The sequence below is a fragment of the Marmota flaviventris genome, chromosome 1 (assembly GCF_047511675.1).
Source record: "Marmota flaviventris isolate mMarFla1 chromosome 1, mMarFla1.hap1, whole genome shotgun sequence".
Classification (NCBI taxonomy): Eukaryota; Metazoa; Chordata; class Mammalia; order Rodentia; family Sciuridae; genus Marmota; species Marmota flaviventris.
The window spans coordinates 180,576,234-180,593,209 of record NC_092498.1 but is presented as its reverse complement, the minus strand read 5'-3'; the positions used below and the strand labels follow the sequence as shown (position 1 = coordinate 180,593,209).

General features: G+C 35.9%; 1 protein-coding gene across 1 annotated transcript in view; it reads right to left on the bottom strand.

Annotated features, from left to right (window-relative positions):
* Kcnh8 (potassium voltage-gated channel subfamily H member 8) overlaps positions 1–16,976 on the bottom strand; it is a 346,203-nt gene that overhangs the window by 63,507 nt on the left and 265,720 nt on the right. Inside the window, exon 8 of the mRNA XM_027923181.2 lies at positions 11,950–12,147. Within this exon, the coding sequence (XP_027778982.1) occupies positions 11,950–12,147 (198 nt within the window). The remainder of the gene's footprint in view (positions 1–11,949; positions 12,148–16,976) is intronic.

Sequence of the window (16,976 nt, the reverse complement as noted above, 5' to 3'; positions counted from 1 at the left end):
ATTCTGACTTTCCCTCTTCCTGTGTAAAATCGTTAAGTTTCATAATTTCTTTACATGGACTTATTTCCTTTATATGTTAAATGGGTACATGTTTCTCATATGGCTCTTTTAAGATATAAAGAGTACACAAACATGTGTGTATGTGTGTATACTCTTTAAATATGTGTGTATATACATATAGACACACAGTACGTGTGTGGAAAACAATGGTTGTTCAATTTATATTGATTTTTCCTCCTGAAAGTCTGAAAAGGTATCATGAATTTTCAGCATGCTCAATGGAATAAGATTCGGGGAAATGTACTTGGGTTTAAGATTTTCCTTAAATGTCTTACATAGTTAAGAGTGGCTCTTGGTGGAAATCTCTTCTTGATGAAAGGAATTCAAGAAATATTTGGCAGCTGTCTGCTACATGCAAATTCATGTAAGAATGTATTTTCCCTAAATGTTTAAAATTGAAATGTCTCCCAATGGGTCAAAAACATTCCAAGGAAAATGTGTATCTCTTAACAACTTAAGTCTGCATGGTTCTTTGTGGATTCTAAATAGAGTTTCATTCTTCTGTATGGTTTTACAGGCACAACAGTTCCGATGCTTAAATATTTTATTTGGAAGAGAAGATCTCTATTTATGATAAACCCTCACTAAAGAAAAGAACTGACTCTGCTCAAGACAAAGAAATTAAATACCGATTGCAGGCTCTGTTAAAATGCTTATGGGCTAAGTGTTTGGAAACCCTACCATTTTTAAGAGTATGTAATAGTCTTTTCATGGAGATTAAACTGAGTTCAGAGAACAATTTTATTTCATTTATTTTAACACTGGTTTCCTTAATTATGTGTATGATTTTAACTTTGCTTTGCTTAATTATAATGTATAAAGCACTAAAAGTAAGAGAAGTAATATGTTCAGATCATTTAGCATCCTAATTGTACATTATCAATAAAATGAATTACTGGATTAATTGTAGCATTCATAAGCATGGTTGGAAAGTACTCGTCTATGTCTGACTCACCATAATTTCAAAGTCTCATTTCAGCATAGGAAACTACTGCTGATTTAAGGAGTTTTTTAAAAAAAAGGAAGAAAGGAACCTTGGCTCTCATAATTTTTCATTTTCTGAAGCTATTATGGCCTTTCTGTCACTGATTTTCATGGCACCCTAGCAAAGAGTATGTGTAGCTGTCGAGACAAATTATTCCATCTGCTATGAAAGTTTGACTCAAGAACTTCTATATCCAGGTCAGTTTGGAAATGATCCCTCTTCTCCATTCCTAGCAAATTTGATGTATATAATTCTTGAGTGCTAGACCTGCTGAGAGTGTGTGGGAGGCTCTTTGTGGTGTGTGTGTGTGTGTGTGTGTGCGCGCGCGCGCGCGCGCGCTCATGTGTGTAGGAGTTTTGCATAAAATGCATTCTGTAAAATCTCATCTCAGAATCAGATCTTTGAAAGGAACTTAATTGAGATCTAGGAAGAAACTAAGCAGATTTCAAATACAAAGAAGCACCTCCACAGGACAGCTTGGCTTTCACTTTCTCGTTCCTCTTTCATTTCCCTTCCCCATTTCCTTCCCTGGAGTTTGGGCAATGCTGCTCTCTGAGGTATAACATCCTTGCTGATTCCTTTAGCCAACTGTTTGTCAGTGGCTTTGAAGTCTACATATGGGCTGTTTTCTCCGGAGACCGGAACTCAGAATTTGGTAAAACTTAACAGTCTTCCTCCTTTGTCCCATTTCCTCCTTGCCTTGGAATTTTCCATTCTTTGTTACAAGTATATGGGTTGTGGATAGCAGATGGCAGAGGAAACAAAGTGAGAAAGATTTCCTCGATGATGAATTTAAATGGCAGTGTAAGACATTTTAAGAATGGCCTGAATTTATGAACATAATAGCTCATATGGGCCCCAATAAAATTATGTCAAGATAGTATGAATAAGGTGGGTAGGTTCAAAAGAAGCCTTGACTGCTTCATGACAATAATGTTCATTTATTTGTATTTATATTTACTTACATATTTGTATTTTTTTCAGTACAGGGGATCAAACTCAAAGCCTCAGGCATGCTAGGCAAGCATTCCACCATTGAGCTACATACCCGGACAATAATGTCCATCTAAATTTAACATGTAGTACGGAGAACTGAATTAAGGCCAATTATATGCCATGCTTATACATTTAGGTCAAAATGAACCCAATATTATGTATAACTAAAATGAATAATAGAAAAAAGAAAAATGAACAAAAAGTACATATTATCAGTTGTGAGCCATCTGGACTAGAAAGCTTTATCAAAACTCCAAGGAAGAGTTGACGGTTCCATCAATTGGGACCAACTCATGAGATGACTATAGGCTGTCACTATTAAGTATGACAAAAAAACTTTTAGAGACATGGAAAAATATTCTCAATAGATTTTTGTTTGGCTTCAAAAAGGATATGTGTAGATATACAAAAATATTTTAGAAAAATAGGACTATATATGTATAAGAAGACTAGGAAGGTATCTTTTGGTGATGGGATTATGAAAGATTAATAATCTTCTGTCTTCAGTAGTCTTCTCAAAGTGCATTGTATAGGAAAAATTGAAAAGAAGAAAAAGAATGTTATCTGCTTAAATTCCTATTTCCACTTCTGATTGGGAACTCCCTGAAGGAAAGTATACTGTGTTAGTCATTTTGTGTCCCAAGCATCTAATACAGTCAGCGTAATTTAAGTGGACCATAAATATTTACGAAACTACAATAAACCTTTTGTAGCTTGATGCTATCTTTAAAAATTTTTGTCATCGTAAGCAAGTGGCTTAGAAAATTTATGTTGAACAGTTTAGCTTCGCATCCATCTCTCACCCTCTTCCTACTTCTTAAAGGAAATTTCTTTTTAAATGATTTCTCCTAGGTCCACTTGTGGTTATAGCTACATTTTAGGTAATATAATTTTACTTCTGTTGCTTGACTCATCCTTGTTAAGTTGATTCTAAAAACAACCTGATACGGAAGAAAAGAACTAAGCTCACGATTACTTAGCATCTCATCCCTCACTTAATGGTTGTATTATTTTTAGCTCATCTATTATAATTTTATAAGGTAAAACTAGTATCAAAGATACATGTAGAGAATGCTACACAAATACTTAATGTATACCACACTGAGATTTCTCAAAGTGAACATAGGTACAGAATCACCCCCTGGATGAGTAACCAGGTTATTAACAGCATCCTGAGGCCTTCCTTATGTCCCTTCATAGCCACTAACCACTCTCCTCACCAAAGGTAACTAGAGTTATGAATCATATTACAATCAATAATTTGAATTTTCCATCAATAGTTTGAACTTTCTGTAAACAGAATCATAGAGGATGTGCTTCTTTGTATGTCTGGTTTCTCTGTTGAGCATCGAGCTTGTAAGACTCATCTATGCAGTTGCATGATATCATAGTTCATTCATTCTCATTGCTACATAGTCCTCTACTGAATAATTATCTCACAATTTGCTCACTTATTCTCCTATCAATGGCATTCTTTTATTAACCAGGCATTTCCTGTTTGAGATTCTTAATGCTTTAAGGCATCTAATACTTTAATGCTTCCATAGGCATCTATGTATATGTCTTTTGATGTATATATTATGCATTTCCATTGACTATACCATCAAAAGTGGAATTGTTGAGTTTCAGAATAGAGGTATGTTTGGATTTGGTAGATGTTGATGAAATAATTGCACCAATTGAGAGTCCAATCAACAATATAGGACAGGTCAAAGTGTTCAGTATCTTCCCAAGCAGGTAGGCTTCCCAGTGTTTTAAAATACAAAATTCTGGGAAAGGTAAAATGGTGTCTAATTTTGGTTTCAATTTGCACGTCTATGAATGATGTTGAGCATCCTTTCTTGTTTATTTTCTCTTCATGTATTTGAAATATAATTAGTCAACAGATACATGAAAAAATGTTCAACATTTCTTGTAATTAGAGAAATGCAAATCAAAACCACTCTAAGATTTCAACTCACTCCTGTCAGAATGGCAATATTAGGAAATATGAAAATGCAGGCATCATTTCTCTTAGCCTAAATACAAATTTAGAGAGCTTTAACCAGTAAAGTCAAATCTCTTAAATGCTATGTAACATTCAAAAGCAAATATCAAGAATACAAGCAACAATAAGTATTGGTGAGGATGTCAGGAAAAAGTACACTCATACATTGCTGGTAGGACTGCAAATTGGTGCAACCAATCTGGAAAGCAGTATGGAGATTCCTTAGAAAACTTGGAATGGAGCCACCATTTGACCCAGATATCCCAATCCTTAGTCTATACCCTAAAGACTTAAAAACAGCATACTACAGTAACACAGCCACTTCAATGTTTATAGCAGCACAATTCACAATTGCTAAGCTGTGGAAGCAAACTAGATGCCCTTCAATAGAGGAATGGATAAAGAAACTGTGGTACATATACATGATGGAATATTACTCAGCATTAAAAGAGAATAAAATTATGGCATTTGCAGGTAAATGGAGGGAGTTGGAGAATATCATGCTAAGTGAAGTAAGCCAATGCCAAAAACCCAAAGGCCAAATGTTCTCTCTGTTAAGTGAATGTGGACCTATAATAGGGACGGGCATGAGGAGAATGGAGGGACTCTGATTGGGTAAAGGGGAAGGAGGAGTGGAAGGGGCATGGGAGTAGGAAAGATGGTGTAATGGGATGGATATCATTACCCTAGGCACATGTATGACGGCACATGTGGTGCAATGCTACATCATGTACAACCAGAGAAATGAAAATGTGTGCTCTGTTTGTGTACAATGAATCGAAATGCATTCTGCTATCATGGATAACTAATTAGAGCAAATAAAAAATATTCTAAAAAGTCTGAAAAAAAAACCCTTACTTTTGAAGTGATTTTTCAAGTTTCTGTGAACTTTTAAAGTTGTGTGTGTGAATTTATATAAGTTCTTTAAACATAATATATGAGTTCTTTGTCAGATAAATGTTTGTGACTATTTTCTCCTACCTTGTAGCTCAGCTCTTCTTGCTCTGTCTTTTGATAAAGAGAAGTTCTGCAGTTTGATTTATCATTCTTTTAGGGAACTCATTTCATGTTTAGAAAATTTTTGCTAAATCTAAGGTCATGACAACATGCTCTTGAATTCCCCTTTGGGCAGCTTTATTATTCTATTTTTCATGTTTATATCAGAATTCATTCAGAACTAATTTGTACAGTTGTAAGAGGCATCAAGATTGTTTTTCAACTCATGGATACATGTTTGACCCAGCAACATTTATTGAAACTGCTTCCAGTTTCAATAATTTAAAACTGCTACCAGTTCTCCCTTTGCACTGCAGTACCACCCATGTCATAAATAAAGTGGCTGTAAATGTGTGGGCGTTCCTGAACTCTAGTCCATTTTTTTGACCTATCCATCTATTCTGCAGCCAACACCACATTTCTGTAACTGCCATTACTTTCTAATACATCTTGATATTTGTAGTGCAAATCTTTTTTTCTTTGTTTTTCATGGTTATTTCTATTAGTTTTAGCTCTTTTCATTTGCACTAGCTTTTGCAAACAGCTCGTCAGTTTTCAAACACACATAACTCACGTGCACCCAAACACAAATCTATTGGGATTACATTGAATTTTTCATTAGTTTGGGCAAAACTTATATCATTACAATACCAAGTCCATCATCACCAACCATTACCATTGTATATCTTTCCATTATTTAAAAAACATTGTAAATTTTCTCCCTGTTTGTTTTTTTTTTTTTGCAGTTTTCTGTGTAGAAGTGTTGTACTGTACTAATTAAATTTATTTGTCCATATTGGATGCTTTTGCAATTGCTTTTTTACATTTCATTTTTTCTAATTAGTTGTCACCAGTCTACATGCATAAAATTGATTTTTACATATGGATCTTATATATATTAACTTACTGAATTTACTTATTAATTCTAATTGTTGTCTGAAGCTTTTAGAATTCTTTTTTGTTCTCAAAGTCCATATACAGTTTTCTAGGTAAGAATTTTAAAATTATTTTTGCTTAATCTCTTTTACAGTTTGAAATATTCATTCCACATATCAGTGGTTTCACAGTCCATAATTACAGATGCTTATATGGAAGCTTAAATAGTATCTTCAAGTGGAAGTTTAATATATATGAAGGATAAATAAAACTGTGGAACTCCTGAGGAAATTCTTCAGGCTCTCAGAGTCTTCCCAGATTGGTCCATTTTTTTTCCCTGCTCATTTTTCTTCACCCAGCTTCTATGTACCTTTGCCCTAATTAACTATCTGGGATTTTGACAGATAATATTGCTACTGCCTATTTGTAGTAGCTATTGCATTTTTACCATAAGCAACTTCATCAGCCTTGTGTGGGGATTCTTAATGCGATATCCTAGACTTAAGTCCATAGTAACATATGTTTAAATTTGTTTTCTTTTAAAAAATAAATTATTTGTGTATATTTATAAATATTAAATAAATAAAATTAATTTCTAGTATATAATGAAATGGATATTTTACAATAACTTTGCCAGGGAGTCCTGACATTTAAACTCACTAAACCTCTGGGGTCTTATGTCTAGGTTAGGGTATTAATAATTTCCATCTTATAATATTATGAGAATTAAATGAACAAAGTGGTTTTGATTTGCATTTCTCTGACTGCTAGAGATGGTGAGCATTTTTTCATGTACTTGTTGATTGATTGTATGTCCTCCTCTGAGAAGTGTCTGTTCAGGTCCTTGGCCCATTGTTGATTGGGTTGTTTATTCTCTTATTGTCTAATTTTTTGAGTTCTTTGTATACTCTGGATATTAGGGCTCTATCTGAAGTGTGAGGAGTAAAGATTTGTTCCCAGGATGTAGGCTCTCTATTTACCTCTCTTATTGTATCTTTTGCTGAGAAAAAACTTTTTAGTTTGAGTAAGTCCCATTTGTTGATTCTAGTTATTAACTTTTGTGCTATGGGTGTCCTATTGAGGAATTTGGAGCCCGACCCCACAGTATGTAGATCGTAGCCAACTTTTTCTTCTATCAGACGGCGTGTCTCTGATTTGATATCAAGCTCCTTGATCCATTTTGAATTCACTTTTGTGCATGGCGAGAGAAAGGGATTCAGTTTCATTTTGTTGCATATGGATTTCCAGTTTTCCCAGCACCATTTGTTGAAGATGCTATCCTTCCTCCATTGCATGCTTTTAGCCCCTTTATCAAATATAAGATAGTTGTAGTTTTGTGGATTGGTTTCTGTGTCCTCTATTCTGTACCATTGGTCCACCCGCCTGTTTTGGTACCAGTACCATGCTGTTTTTGTTACTATTGCTCTGTAATATAGTTTGAAGTCTGGTATCGCTATACCGCCTGATTCACACTTCCTGCTTAGCATTGTTTTTGCTATTCTGGGTCTTTTATTTTTCCATATGAATTTCATGATTGCTTTCTCTATTTCTACAAGAAATGCCGTTGGGATTTTGATTGGCATTGCATTAAACCTATAGAGAACTTTTGGTAATATCGCCATTTTGATGATGTTAGTTCTGCCTATCCATGAACAGGGTATATTTTTCCATCTTCTAAGATCTTCTTCTATTTCTCTCTTTAGGGTTCTGTAGTTTTCATTGTATAAGTCTTTCACCTCTTTTGTTAGGTTGATTCCCAAGTATTTTATTTTTTTTGAAGATATTGTGAATGGAGTGGTTGTCCTCATTTCCATTTCAGAGGATTTGTCGCTGATATACAGGAATGCCTTTGATTTATGCGTGTTGATTTTATATCCTGCCACTTTGCTGAATTCATTTATTAGCTCTAATAGTTTCTTTGTAGACCCTTTTGGGTCTGCTAGGTATAGAATCATGTCATCTGCAAATAGTGATAATTTAAGTTCTTCTTTTCCTATTTTGATGCCTTTAATTTCTTTCGTCTGTCTAATTGCTCTGGCCAGTGTTTCGAGAACTATGTTGAACAGAAGTGGTGAGAGAGGGCATCCCTGTCTTGTTCCAGATTTTAGAGGGAATGCCTTCAATTTTTCTCCATTCAGAATGATGCTAGCCTGAGGCTTAGCATAGATTGCTTTTACAATATTGAGGTATGTTCCTGTTCTAGCAGTCAGAGAAATGCAAATCAAAACCACCCTAAGATACCATCTCACTCCAGTTAGATTGGCAGCCATTATGAAGTCAAACAACAACAAGTGCTGGCGAGGATGTGGGGAAAAGGGTACACTTGTACATTGCTGGTGGGACTGCAAATTGGTGCAGCCAATTTGGAAAGCAGTATGGAGATTTCTTGGAAAGCTGGGAATGGAGCCACCATTTGACCCAGCTATTCCCCTTCTCGGTCTATTCCCTAAAGACCTAAAAAGAGCATGCTACAGGGACACTGCTACATCGATGTTCATAGCAGCACAATTCACAATAGCTAGACTGTGGAACCAACCTAGATGCCCTTCAATGGATGAATGGATAAAAAAATGTGGCATTTATACACAATGGAGTATTACTCTGCATTAAAAAATGACAAAATCATAGAATTTACAGGGAAATGGATGGCATTAGAGCAGATTATGCTAAGTGAAGCTAGCCAATCCCTAAAAAACAAATGCCAAATGTCTTCTTTGATATAAGGAGAGTAACTAAGAACAGAGTAGGGTCGAAGAGCATGAGAAGAAGATTAACATTAAACAGGGATGAGAGGTGCTAGGGAAAGGGAGAGAGAAGGGAAAATGCATGGAAACGGAAGGAGACCCTCAGAGTTATACAAAAGTACATACAAGAGGAAGTGAGGGGACGGGGAAAAATAATACAAGGGGGACAAACGAATGTCAGTAGAGGGGGCAGAGAGAGAAGAGGGGAGGGGAGGGGAGGGGAGGGGTGATAGTAGAGGATAGGAAAGGCAGCAGAATACAACAGACACTAGTATGGCAATATGTAAATCAATGGATGTGTAACTGATGTGATTCTGCAATCTGTATATGGGGTAAAAATGGGAGCTCATAACCCACTTGAATCAAATTGTGAAATATGATATATCAAGAACTATGTAATGTTTTGAACAGCCAACAATAAAAAATTAAAAAAAAAGAAAAAACTATATAAAGAAAAATTTTTCCTGAAAACAGCATCAGTTGTTTTTCAATATACTAGAAATAATAAGTAAACTATAAAGCATATAGAACATTATAGCATATATTTTTGAATGACATGTTGTAGAATTTTCCATTGCACATATTTCCTTTACAATTTGAAGATGTCATTATTTTATGGTCTGATTTCCATTGTCTCCTTGAAATCCTTTGTTGCTGTAAAGTGTTTTTACTCTGCTTCTTTTATAAGTTTCCCTTTGCTGTGAGTTTTCAGCCATTGTACTATGATGCTTCAGTGTGTGGTATTGGTGAGTGTGTATTTAGAGTTCATAAAGCATTTTGAGTTTTTGATTTGAAAAAAAAAATAAATGAACAAAGTGCTCAATATCATGTGCTTTTATGATTAGTTCTCCATGTTACACAAGTAATTAGTGAATGAGGAAATACTAAAATGCAGGCATCATTTGTCTTAGCCTAAATGCAAATTTAGAGAGTTTTAACCAGTAAAGTCAAGTCTCTTAGATGCCATGTAACATTCAAAAGCAGAGTGCTGGTGAAGTCACCTAAAGTTTTAATACCACTTATCCATGAGCACCGTACCAGGATTTTATCCCAGGGAATTTGCTCAATAAACATTTAACAAAGAACTGACAACGAGACATTATCAGATTATTTCCTGTGCCTTTGGGCCTTGTGACTGGTGGAGCTCCTACCTTGAGTGAACAGCAGGAAAAAGCTTATGCTTTAACAATTTCTGATTGAGGAGCACTCACAATGTAGTAGGCGGATCACTAGAGAATAAGCTCATCTATTTAACAGATTTTTCAAATATTAAATTAGGAGGCTTAAGCCTTGAGCCTTTGAGCCTTTTCCAACATTTCCATCAGGAGTAGAAGAAACATGGGCCAATATTAAATAAGTATAGATGGTGTTTATTTGCAAAATGCTTGTCATTTTGCTAGGCAGAAAGATGGGCCATCAAGGGAGAGTGGAAATTATATAAGTCATAACACTGGAGATGAAATAGCCACCACAGGGTCTGGCACAGTTAGCTCTTCAGAAAATAAGAATTCTTGTTCTCTGCTCCCTAGGCTGTGACTGCTTAGCATCAGCCAAGAGCCTGTTAGATTGCTGCAGTCCCAGCATGCTACTTCAGCAACTCTGCCGCGAACACTGCCTTTCCAAGAAATGCTCCCTATCCTGGCTCTCCTACTCACTGCTTCTGAACTTCCTGATTTGGCACTTATTATCTACTGTCCAGTATCCTCCAAATTCTTTCCCGATGTTTCATCCTATCTCCTCCAAACCGGCTTATCAGCTCCTTGAGGGCAGGTTTGGTTTTACACTTTGATTTCACTGTGTGCTAAATGATGAATCTCTTGAGTCCCCCATACTGCTCAATATCACATTTTCTACTATAAGGTTCAAAACTCTATCTGATATCTGGAATGAAAGCCAATTAGAGAATGTGGCACAGTCTTCTGAAGCAATAGTTTGGGTCAGAAAATACTAACAAAAATTCTGGCCTACAAGCCATGTTTAATCCAGGTAATTGTTCATGTTCACTCCTGTTCCTTAACAGCAGTCTTATTATTCAGCAAAATTTCCTTCTATGTTTTAAAGAGAGATGCATTCAACAGGGTTCAAATGTTTCCTCTTAATGGTTGTGTGGTGTTGGGGAAGTTACTTTAATTTCCAAAGCTTTAGACTAGTCATTTGAAAAAGGTGGATAATACTAGTATCTATCCTACATTGGTTAGGAGGTTCAGAAAAGAGAAATCATATTAAGTATTTCAGTAGAGGACATTTTTATAAAGAGTTGTTTCCCTGGCATTGGAGGGCTGAATGAGCCAAAAGGGAGCATAAAGGTACAGCAGACATAATAAATGAAGAGGTGCAACTAACCTAAGAGCTGGATCTAGAAAGGGAAGAAGTGACATAAGTGCTCAGAGGAGGAATTATGAAGAGCCTCAAGAAGCCATGACTCTAACTTTGGGGTGCTGGTACCCCCAGTTGATGCTGGGATTTCTGAGGAGGCCCAAGGAGGCTGGCTCTAGGAGTGCCTAAGAGTCTGAGAGCTAAAAGCCACTGAGGCGGGCTGCCTCCACAGTTGCAAAGCCTGGACAGCAGAAGCAGCCTGCCTTCTCCCCTCCTCCAGCCTGCCAGTCTCCCTCTGGTGCCATGTATTGGCAGAAGTCAATAAAGTTAGCTGGCAAAGAAGAGTACAAAAGAGTGGTCTGAGGCTTAGAGAAAACAGTAATACTTGTTTTTTATTAAATAGGATAATAATGTCAAACCCCAAAATTTACCTTAAGAATTGCTTATGATATTGCACTAAAGCATTTAGCTCAGAGAATGGAACATAGAAGTGATTAATAAATTTTAACTACTTATTATTACATTGGTGCAATAATATTATTATAATTGGTGAAAAATTGGTTTTTATTTTTAATCAAATGAGCTAGCAAACATTCTTAACTTACTACATTAGTATTAACAAAATTTGAAAACATTGATCTGTTTGGGACCACAGAATAAAGTTTCAAATATACCCCGGCAAATTCAGACTCATGTAACTCCCAAACACAGGAGGTAAACAGAATGTTAAGAAAACACTGTGCTTGACCTTTCAAAATCAACCATCAGGTGCTTATTCATCTGTCCAGAAAATGAAATTCATTAACATCACAGGCTTTCATTGTTAATTTATATGTGCATTATAAGGTTTGTCACTGATTTCCTAATTAGTGCTTTTAGAATCTTTCAAATTTGACCAATTTTTCTCCATTGTGTTTCAGGACAGCGCAAACAGAATGTTTGGCAGACACACATTCCTTTTCTTGGTCTAAAAGAAGGAGTTCCCTTACCACCAATCAGCATGGTGCAGATGGAGAAGATCTTCTCTGCATCTGTGTTAGCAGAGACGTTCCCAAACCCCACGCTGGTGAGGCTGCTAAGAGTGAAGTACAGAGCGGCAATATAGGCACTTCGGATGGACGGGCCCCCCAAGGTATTGTTGCCATAGTAGGGAGATTCCAGTCTCTTTCCCAACTCGTGGAGCCAACCTGCAATAAGGAAAAGAATAAAAAATTTCAGATTGAAAAGTAAATCTTGGCATTAGCCAATGTCTGTGTAATGATAAACAGGGACAGAATAATTTGCTCTAGGAAAACATGAAAGAAAGTTAAAAGGAAATTAAGGCAAGGTATCAGATTTTATTGCTATGAAAAACAAAGACATTATTTTTATGCACACTGTTCTGTATAATACACACTGCAGAGAAATACACATTTGAGAATGGACTGGTGGCCAAAGCAAAACGGGTTACCTTACAGCAAGAAACTACCTGCAGAGCTTGAATTAGGGACGGCTACTCTCTGCAATGGTACTGTGAATTTCACTAGCCCCATTAAGCTCCTCTCAATGGAAAATTTAAGAAAATAAAGGGGTTGCCTATTTAAAAATCTACATGGTGATAAATAACAGGAACCATGAGAGTCTAAAGTTCACAGGGTGAGGTGGGCTTTGTTTCTGTTCTCTAAGACCCTTCCCCATTTTCCCCATTCATTTGGACTGATATTTAGTGGCTTTATGAACCCCAGCTTATGTTTCCTCATTCGGGAAGAGTCTCTGCAACCTCATTTTGCATTTCTGGTTGGGAGGAAACTTGCCTAAGTAACGGATACCTGTAATGGAACTTGATGCCCACTTCAGTCGTTTTACACTTGTGTACATGTGTCAAATTTTACCAGGTTAAATGCTTTAAATGTCTATTGTATATCAATTATATTGTGATAATTTATTAAAATATATATTAACAAAGATGAGAGAATAGTCAATATAATATTAACAGCATTATCTAAAATGCTAACACAACACAATGACTTACATTAAAATCCTTTATTGAAAATATTTGCCTTTTAAGATTTTATATTTTATAATCATAATATTTTATACTTCTCTGTGTCTCTCTATGTAATATGGAAGTAAGGTTCATAACACTGGTTAATGGATATTATTCACAAACCACCACTTTCTTATAAACATTTCACTAAATGACTGTCAAGGAAGAGATGGAAAAACATAACATTTTTTAAGCAGTAATAATACTTTAAAGTTTTAGACTATGGAACTGTGCTGGGTAATTAAAATGCAAATTTGAAGCAGCTGAGTGTTCCCTGAGACCCAGGAGAAATGCTCAGTGGTGAGTACTGTGCCCAGTTCACCCTGTCTCTGGAGAAGCGTTTCCTAATCTTTTGTTTGCATCAGAAACATCTAGAGGGCTTGTTAAACAGATTGCCAGGTCCCATCCCTGGCATTTCTGGTATAGTAAGTGGGGAGGCTGGGGAAAAGGCTGAAAAAATTGCTTTTGTAACAAGTTCCCAAATGATGCTACTGCTGCTGCTGCTGCTAGACCACACTTTGAAGAAGTACCACTCCATAACAGTGGTTCTCAAGCTGGCTGCAGATGGAAATTTTAAAAATACAATGCCCAGGCTCCACCTCAATTAATTAAGTCAGAATTTCTGGTGCCATGTCCAGTTATTGGTATGGTTTAAAAGCTCCCCAGTAAAAGCCAATGTGAAAGGAGGACTTAAACTCACTATACTCTAGAACTAGCCCGACAATAATAGAATTTAATAAATGTTATTTTAAAAAGCAAATGCATTCATGAATAGATAAATGGTTCTTATCTTTATGATAGTGTGAGATTAGATGATAACACTTATGCAGATACAAAACACATGAACATTGTAAATTTGTATTGGATTTATACACAGAATATAATAAGAACATTTTTGATGATAGGAAATGATAATAAAATGTAAGAACTTTATGCTATAAAAGATGATCCCATTAATAGTTTGCAGCTATTCACCCTTTCTAGAAAAGTTTCATGGAAGGTATAAGGGCTAGATGCAAACCCAGATTTATGTCTATACTCTGCTATCTATATGTTGTAGGAATCACAAACCTCTTTAAGTTTGTTTTCTCATTTTTAAAAATAGAGATTCTAACTTGTAACGTTGCACCAGCATTAAATGAGATGCCATGTGAAGAAAATGCCAACCACTGCTACTGGCAGAGATTTGGGGTACACTATCATTGTTGTTGCCTTCTTTTGTTACTTAAATTGGAACATACCATCACAAAATTCAGACAGGTAAGAGAAAATATGAAGCCAGAAATGAACGGTAATGGAAAAAGAAAAGTGGTGACAAAATTTATTGGGTAGAACACTGTAGTAGAATGTGATATAATTAAGCATTGCCTAACTTATAGACACAGGAAGAAGATCCAGCAGACAATAGTTCTTAAATTTGGAGAGTTGTGAATCTAAAGAAAGCTGTGACTTCTTTTCTCAGAACAATGTGTGCCTGGGGAGACACACACACACACACACACACACACACAATTCTGGACAAATTTTCAAGTGGCCTGTGGCTTCCTAGAGCTCTTTCAAATATGCCTAGTCCAAGGACCTAGATTAAAAACTCTGTTCTAGAATTTTAAATGATGGGAAGGAGGAAGAGGTAATAAAGTATGACTTAGTAAAACTTAGCTTAATCTCTTAAGGAAAAAAATGATTTAGAAATAAAGACAACTTATTTAAAAAGAAAGAGATATCACAAAAGCAAAGCAGGTGGGCACTGGAACACTTTGTTAGACTTCTGTGCTCTGTGGGAAGGCAGTCAAGACACATTGGAAAAATAAGGAAGCAGGGATGGCATCTGTATTCTTCATCTTGTTCAGGAGGAAGACTGCTGCAGAACAGCGCTCTCATGGGCATCTGATTGATCATTGTTGAGTATGGACAACAATGAGATGTTGGGTAACTGATAGGCTGTCTGTTTTTCAGGAGTCATCCCAGTTGTGCTCTGAAAGGAATGTCATATCATCTCTGCATGACAAATAAGTGATTAAAGGGGCTTGTCCCTTTGTTCCACATTGGTCATTTCTGCTAATAATAGGGAAATCTAAGCAGCTGAAAAATGTCACTTTGCCCTGAGAGTAAATACTGCATGACCTAATTTTTATTTTAGTTGATGCACAGAGGGAAAAAAACCAAAAAACAAACAAAAAAATCCACCCTAAAGCTCCTGCTTCTTCTCAGCTGGCTCTGCTACACAGTCAGAACATGAATATACATACAACTGGACCCATTTGTTCATGTTTAGTTGAATTAAAGCACTTATTTACTTATGGAATTCCAAGTTATCTTATGAAAAAAGTAAAAAAGCTAGCTAGTACATTTGCTTAAGAGTCTTAATTTGAACAAAAAAATGAAACATGTAAGTATTCTCTGGACCAAATCAGTTTTCATATCAATTGATATTCTAAATAAAATAGGGTATAAATTTATGTTAGGATAAGAGATGATAACCTCACTCGATGCCAGTTCCTTGACATATGTGTGAGATTGCCTCTCAGAGTGGTCCAGGGAGCAACACACAGATGAACAACAGACCTACTTCTTGTTGATACTGTATCTCTTTTCTGTCTGGCCAACTGTTCCATCTATTTTGAGAAACATTTTGTTTTCTAAAAAGGGTTGCTACTAAACTGTGTTACAGCTGACAGAGCAGAAGTAATAATGATCATGAAAAAAACTGGTAACTTGGAAAGGAGGTAACACCCACAAATCCGGGGATTGGCTATGCGGGCTAAATAAAACTTCTTCACAGAACAGCTAGTCAGAAATGAGAGCACATGTTCCACTGTAGTCAGACAACATGTCCCTTCACTGTACAGAAGAAGCAATTTAACCAATTTGGAATCCAGTCTTTTTTTAAGCTGGAGGAACTCATGTCTCTAAAGGAAGGGATGTCCTGGAACAGTCTGTCTGCTTCTGCTCATTTTTTTTTTTTGAAAGAACATTTTGAAGGAAAAAGCACACAGAACATGCAGTAGAATCTAAATATGCTGCAAACACTGCCACATGATAAAAACAAGAGATCCCACAATAATGCTGTTGTTACTAAAATAGATTAAGATTACATGAACAGAGATTTGTGAAATAAATAAGTGATCAGTCAATCTCAAAGAGAGAATGACTCTGAATGAGCATACCTAGAAAAGTAGATAATTCTCCTGATAATTCATTATGTGTATTTATCAGTACATACTGACCATGGGCCTAGTGTTTTGCTCAAATATACACATTTAACACTAAAAAGGAATTTCTTATTATTTTATTCTCTAGGGCTTTGTACAAAAACATATACAGTTTTACTAATTATATTGTGCATTCACAATTTGTACAGGTGTGACCTGTTTTCTACAACAGATGCATTCCTGGAAAGTTTGATTTACATTAGCATTTGGTAAGTTAATAGGTATTTTAGGCTAGGAATAAAAATATGAAATTTAAGGAAAACCCAGACTAAATCTCTTTGGTTATATAATTCAGTAAAATGAAAAATGACTCAATAAAATACAAGCTTGTTAAATCAGATTTAGATGTGTGTTTAAATGTGTGCATATAGGGAGAGAAAGGGGAGAAGGAATTAGCAACTCATAATTCTTGTAATTCAAAGTCATGTTCTAGTTAGGAATAAACCATGTTGTAATGGGAGTTAGCAAGAACGGAGCCCAGGCGAGGGTTTTCCTGTTAGTAGGTTAGCATCTGATTACTATTTTACTGACAGCTATCTGTACTTCAAACTCTGCGGGGTGGCACATTTTTCTGTCTCATTTACATGCACCAATTTGTGGAACAGGTACAATGACCACGTGCATTCTGATTCATTATTTCATTAGTGATCATGACAACTTAGGAATTATTATATCTGTCCAAAAGATTAGAAAACTAAAGCTCAGAGATATTAAATGACTTGTTCAAAACAGCAGTGTTGGGATTCTAGCCCAAATCTGTCTTCTGTTTGGTCCAGCA